We start from the raw sequence: 6,808 nt of genomic DNA, 5'->3' as shown, positions 1-6,808 counted from the left end.
ACACCAATAGATAGCGTTAAAGTATCGCCATGCAAGACTAGACAACAGCATGCTAGTCATTGTGGCAACTGGCAAGATTTAAAGGAACCATATGTAAGATTGTGGCCAAAACTGGTACTGCAATCACTTTCAAAATACTGAAGAGTGGTGTATCCCCTCCCCCTCCCCCCTGACTCGAGGTTGCACACGCAGATGGCGAAACACTACTGACTTCGTGATTAGTAGATAGCTGGAGGGTGGCGCATCAGGCCAAAACACAACATGACATGACAAAACACAACATCAACAACAGTTGAGGGCTGCAACTTCACTTTTTAAATGACAATATCCTGTCTGGACTACTGTTGTCAGTGATATAAGTATTTGAAATGAACATGATTTCTTAATGTCTAGTGACATATCAGGGCCATTTTATGATTAATTGAAGTATTTTTCTTACATACGGTTCCTTTAAGATTAATACTGTTAAACAAAACTTACCGTGATATGTTTGTCCTTTCGGTTGATGTTCACAATCCACTTCTGACGAACAGCTTGGTCTTCGGCTCGCCCTGGGAATCTGTGTAGTGCTTATGTATGGTGTTACACAGGGGCAGGCTGTGTAATAACGGCGGGGGAACTTATATATTTTTGTTCCATATCTGTATTTTCCCACTGCTGTTGTAACAGCCGAACACACAACAGGTTCTTCCCGACATCGTAAGACAATAAACGAAGGGGGGAAAAGACGATTTGTTCAACTCCACAGGTAGCTATCAGCTATCACAAACGTTAGCGCCGACGTGCCTAACCCGCAGTAATGGCCCTTATTAGACATTCTCTGGCACTGCCCCCGCCGGATTCGTCTAAGCGCATGCGCAGTCTTGATCTCGATCTATGTTTCTTTTCTCGACAAGTAATGCCTGTGAATGCGGCGATGACGTATTTTGACAGTTGAGTCACTTGTGCGAAGTCGTACTCATACCAAAGAAAGCCAACTGTAAAGTTTGATTTCGTACTTGTAATTTTTGAATTCATATTTTTTTTCCATCCGTATTCTGATGGATAAAATACACACAATATATTTTATGCACGACTGGACTCATTCGAGAATTCACAAATATTTATTTTATGCACAACTACAGACAAATACGCACGTGTATCAAATCTATGGACACGAATATTTTGACAGCTATCCCCCTCCATACTGCAGGCCCTAAAATTAGAGGAGTGTTGACGCTGCAGTTCAGCACGTGCGTGTGTGTTTGTGCGTCTTGGCATACATGATGGACGTGACATTGGGGGTGTGGCTGCATCGTCGATTCTACTTTTAAGTTCGAAGTTCGAGATTGAGATTTAATTTTGATCGATTTCGATATAAAATCGAAATCGTGACACCCTTACTATCCATGTGGGGCTACATGCCCACCAAGTTTCGTGTTCGGGAATCTTTGAAGAAAAATTGGCCATGCGAAAAAAAAAAAAAAAATCTGACTAATATACATAATAATAAGGCTTTTCTGGGATTTCCTATGCTGGTATATTAGGTGTATTTGCCAGGGTTGCATTTGTAGTTAGACCAGTGTAGTGCTCATACAAAACTTTCTTGCAGGCGCATTGTGCGGTAAGGTCAGGTAAATGTTTTTGCTTGCAAGAAAACCCCATCTGGTGGTAGCTGCCAAATTGTTGAGATAAACAACATCAGTTAGATGCTGCCTTTTAAAGATTTTACAATCAAACAACTTCACACGCAACAATGCCCTCACCTGTGTGCTCACACGTGTAAAGTCAGTTGAGTGAAAAGATCAAGAGATGAGTGAAGAGCACACAGACAAACGCACGCGGACAAATAGAGATGTCTCACTTTATACCTACACGTCACTGTTGATGAGGCAGATAGCGCATTTTGTTTTTGCCAAAACCAATCATCCCTCCCTCTAACAAACAGTAAGTACAGTATATGATTTATTATTTTGATGGCATGGTGGAGCAGTGGCAGTGATGCTGCCTGAGAATTGATCGACCTGAATTCGTGAAATTCCGAAATCTAATGACCTGAATTTCCTAATCTAATGTTGTGAATTCTCATCATCTGCTAAATTACACTCTACTTTGCATTTACACACACAAAGACATGGTAGATATTTAAATCCAAAATGAAAAATACATTTGTTATGATATGCAATCAAGATTGAATAATTGCCTGTTGTGTATGCTCTCTAGCAAATAAGAGCGCTTTATAAAGATAAAACAGAGATAAAAAAAAAAACATGGATTACTGAACACTTGTCCTTAAAGACCATTAAGATGTTAATCATTATTTACTGTAGATAAGTCAGTGGAGTCATCACCTTGGATGGCTAATATCAGTTGGTTAATCAGATGGTTAATATCAGTAGTCCAAGCAGGAAGTGTAGATGTGGAGTATTGATGGCTTACAGCAAGGCACAGTCTCTTGGACTTTGAGTGTTAGGACTGGAGTAGAACCTGCCACTCATATATAAATACAGGCTAGAAGTAACCACTCATTTGAAATCCACGCTCGGGGTGAGGGATTCATCTACAAATACAAAACCACACAGGTAAGAGTGGGGTGAGAATACCTATGAGGCAATATGATACCTTCGTAGTGATGGATGTATATAAAAACACATGCCTGTTTGATTTTTCTGTACAGACAGGATAAGAATCATGAAGGTGATTGCAGTGCTCGTTTTGGCTGTATTTACAGGTTAGCATTTCCCCTTTATGTTTATCTTAATGATCTTACCTGTACTGTGGTCTTGAAATTATTATGAAACGTGTCTCTGGTTTGGAAAATTATTTTAATCTATTGACACTTTTGTCCAAAGTTTGCAATGCCAACCTCTTCTATGCTGATGAGCCCAAACCACAGCTGGAGCAGCTGAAAGATACATTCTGGGACTATGTGGCCAAGGCAACACGCACTGCAGAGGACACAGTTCAGATGATCAGGAAGTCTCAGCTGGGCCAGGATGTTAGGTAAGTCATGTAAATAAAGGTCATCATCAAAGAGCAACATGCCTGCAATGGCAAACAAGACCTTTTTTCTTACTTGAGCTTATTGTGTATCATTAGTGCATGACTCACAGAGAGTGCCGATATTTTTAAAGTGATTTTGATAGAATTTCTCTTGCCCGTTTAAATGCAAAAAGTATTTATTTAAATGCTTGTCTCTCCCTGACAGCGCTAGGTTGACAGAGAGTGCCGACGTGGCCAGCCAGTATGCCGTCACCCTCCAGAATCAGATGACCCCTCTGGCTCAGGAGCTCATGACCAAGATCACCCAGGAGGCTGAGGTTTTGAGAGAGCGTCTGGAGCAGGACCTGACCACCGTCAAGGGGAAACTGGAGCCTTACACGGAGGACATGAGGGCCCAGGTTCTGCAGAGGGTTGAGGAGCTCAAGGCTGCCGTGGCTCCCTATGCCCAGTCCGAGTCCCTGAAGGCCACCCTGCTCCAGAAGAGTGAGGAGCTGAAGGGGAGTCTGGAGCAGAGTGTGAAGGAGCTGCAGTCCCAGCTGGGCCCCTACACCGAGGAGCTCAGGCAGAAGGTGGACCAGCACCTGCAGGACTTCCAGACCAACGTGGCCCCCTTGGCTGCCGACCTCCAGACCCAGCTGGCCCAGAGAGCCCAGATGGTTCAGCAGAACCTGGCACCCTACGCGGAAGACCTGAAAGGCAAGCTGGACCCCTACGCCCAGAACCTCAGGGCTCAGCTCACCTCCCTCTATGAGTCCTTCACCAAAGCTAACTAAAGTGCATAAACTGGACACTGACTTATGTGCTTAATTATTTTTGTGTACATGAATACACTCCCATGATTCCACAGAATATGCTATTCCCTTCTCCTCCTGTTATTTGGCTGTTGAGTAAAAAACGGAAAACTTTCAGTTGTCATAATGATGTATAACATTGATAGTTGTCTGTTTTACAGTTTAAAATGATGTGATTTCAATTTGTGCTATTTATTCTTAAATAAAAATATTTACATGGTCCTTATGTGTCCACTGTCCAAATACCAAAAGTCATAACCACAGACTTTAAATATAGCTACCGGTAATTACAATAAATTGTGTAACATGTAACATTATTGTACCTTATTACATAATTATAGAAAGATTCTGGTTGAAATAGGGAAATGGATGTAAATAGACAATATGGTGGCATGAAGAAGGTCAATGAAGGTCAAGATGTCTTTGCTGAAACAAGCAGGGCTGTAGTACTCGAGTTCGGTCTTGAGTCCGGACTCAAGACATTTTTTTTATGGTCTCGGACTTGTCTTGGTCTCGCTAGTATTTGGACTCAGACTTGGTCTCGGCCAATGGTCTTGCCAAAAGTTCTACTTGGTCTTGACCATGGGCGAACTGGCAATCCAGCGGCTGTCGGCTGCCTGGCTCAGGGCCTCATCGGCCAAGTAGGGCTACTGTCTAGCTCTCCACATAAATATGCGTCAATCAGGCTTAATCAAAGCTATCAGTATGCCTACGCTATCACTTGTCACTGTCAAAAAAGTACACATTTGCGCTATCAGATTTTCAATTATACAGGATAGGCAACATGATGCAGCCTATATATGAAGAGTTTGTTTCCTAAATGTTATATCCTCTATTTTAATGAATTTTCATAAATAATTTATTTTAATTTTGTTTTCCTAGTAATTTTAGTGGAAATGTAAATGAGAATTGTTATTTGATTTGTCTTTACTCAATCAAAAACAACATAACCACAATTTATACCCGAATACCTGAAATACACAATTCAATAACATGACTTATTAATGTTTTAAAAAAATTCAATTTCAATTTAATTTAATTTCAATTTAATATCACTTATAAAGCGCCAAAACATTGCACATGAGAGTGTTAAACAATCAGAGAAGGCTCATGAGTAACGGGTGGGGAAAAACTCCCTTGAATTGGAGAAACATGTAGGAAGAAACCTCAAGCAGATCCACGACTCAAGGACCTGACCCATCTGCCTAAGGTCAGTACAGAAGAGAAAGGTCTGTGATAAATGATAAATGAGTAAGTTAGTTAGGTGTAGAGAAAAGAATATGGTGTTTAAAGCCACCTGAGGTGTATGTCACAAAGAGGTGGGATGGTTACATATCCAATATGACAATGCATTAATCTTAATATCTTAGTGTCAGAAAGTTCAAATAGTCCAGTGTAAGAAATTAATTGTCCAAGGGGATTAGGAGTTGTCATAGGGCAAGTAGTGGGTCGTTAGGCTGCGCGGGCCAGGAATCCGGGCAGGGGGACAGCAATAGGCAAAAATGGATTTATAGAGTTTTGGAACCAAAATATTCATATATTTCACCCGTCTCTATGGTTCAGTCTTGCTCATAATAGCCTAGGATAGCCTACTTGCGCTTTTAAAGTGAGCTAGAATTGAATTCTGTGCGTGCAGAATAGTGGTGAATGTCTTCATGGAAGAACTTGTGAAAGAAAACAGCAGGAGAACAGCGACATTTAACCATTTTTTCCCCATTCAACAAATTTGTACATATTCATAAAACATTGACAAAACACGACTGTAAGAGCTTGGGCATCAATACAGGTCCTAAACTGCTTCAAGTAAATACACGTTGCACATCCAATTTTTTTTGGATTCTGCTATCAAGCATTAGCAGAACAACACTCACAATAGTCTCACAATAGTCCCTTTTGAATTAAAATCCAACCCTTTCTGCATGAAGGCAGAAGGCCTTTTTATTCTTAAACAAATAATAATAAATACAAAAACAAGAATATAACATGTAAACAGATTTTTTTTTACTGTGAGCTACCCCTGCCTTGCCTACAGACTAGAGGTACTGTAAAATACAAAGGCCTGACAGTGTTGCTTTGTTTAGGCTACAAGATTTTTTTCTACCCTCAGTAAATGTCATGTTGTGTGAGTGTGATAAGATCAAACTCCCAACAGATTTGCTTAAAATTGCTGTAGTTGAATTGTATTGTGTATTGTATTGTGGCTGTATTGTAATAATTGAATTTCCCCTGGGGATCAATAAAGTATCTATCTATCTATCTATCTAATATGCTATCAATGCATGTAAGATATTTAAGTCAATTTATCAATTCGTTTCCATGTAATTCACCAGAAGCCATCAGTTAAGGGGTTATTTTCCAACATTTTCTTCTCAAGGGAGCATGCCCCCGAACCCCCTTGAATTTCAGAGGCCCACAAGTATTATGTCTTATTTTTTAATGTGATACCTTGACTGGCAAAATATGTGAGACAGCAAGGTTGTGTGTGTGTGTTGTATGGTGGGCCTATTTGGAAGAAAGTCCAGGACTTTTTTAGTCCTAGTCCGTCCCTGGTCTTGACTGAGTCCGTGAAAGGTTTTATCTTGTTGCAACGAATAGTTCCGGAGCAATTTAACTGTCATGGCTGCACGGGCAAAGTATGGCAAGGCAAGGGAATCTTTGAAATACAAGAATCTTTATTCTAGAACACAACCCACATAGACTAATAACCGACGAGGACAGAGAAGAGACAGAGGGTTTACATACACAATGGGTAACAGGGCACAGGTGGACAATGATCAAGGTAAAACAAGAGACAGGTGGAAACCATAATTAAACTAACAGACTAAAGACAGAGGACTGGACGAGACCAACAAGACTATAACGGGGAACAGGTGTGGAAACAGAAATGGAGGGAAAACTAACAAGACAGGAAGCACAGACCAAATAAAGAGATGGGGCGGATACAAAGACAGGTGACAGGCAGGTAAACACAAAGCACATGGGGAACAAACAAAGGAGCACGGACAGGACCCTTACATTAACAGAGAAGAATGGGT

At 40.8% G+C, this 6,808-nt stretch overlaps 1 protein-coding gene across 1 annotated transcript; it reads left to right on the top strand.

Annotated features, from left to right (window-relative positions):
• The first annotated feature begins 2,534 nt into the window (after window positions 1–2,534).
• On the top strand, window positions 2,535–3,832 carry LOC143118817 (uncharacterized). Its single transcript, XM_076279934.1, has 4 exons — window positions 2,535–2,561; window positions 2,657–2,710; window positions 2,832–2,982; window positions 3,188–3,832. Exons 2-4 carry the CDS (start codon window positions 2,671–2,673, stop codon window positions 3,753–3,755), a joined length of 759 nt encoding a protein of 252 aa, XP_076136049.1. The 5' UTR covers window positions 2,535–2,561; window positions 2,657–2,670; the 3' UTR covers window positions 3,756–3,832.
• The last annotated feature ends 2,976 nt before the right edge of the window (window positions 3,833–6,808 follow it).

The sequence above is a fragment of the Alosa pseudoharengus genome, unplaced genomic scaffold (assembly GCF_046254945.1).
Source record: "Alosa pseudoharengus isolate Yale_2024_CS ecotype anadromous, Long Island Sound unplaced genomic scaffold, YU_APseudo_1.1 YU_APseudo_1.1_scf_12, whole genome shotgun sequence".
NCBI classification, from domain to species: Eukaryota; Metazoa; Chordata; class Actinopteri; order Clupeiformes; family Clupeidae; genus Alosa; species Alosa pseudoharengus.
This window is presented reverse-complemented; position numbering and strand designations above follow the sequence as displayed.

Excerpts from the sequence above, each read along its gene's own strand:
- LOC143118817 (XM_076279934.1), top strand. The coding sequence starts at position 2,671 with ATGAAGGTGATTGCAGTGCTCGTTTTGGCTGTATTTACAG. Across the intron at positions 2,711-2,831 it reads CGTTTTGGCTGTATTTACAG|TTTGCAATGCCAACCTCTTC; the intron begins GTTAGCATTTCC and ends TTTTGTCCAAAG. Across the intron at positions 2,983-3,187 it reads CAGCTGGGCCAGGATGTTAG|CGCTAGGTTGACAGAGAGTG; the intron begins GTAAGTCATGTA and ends TCTCCCTGACAG.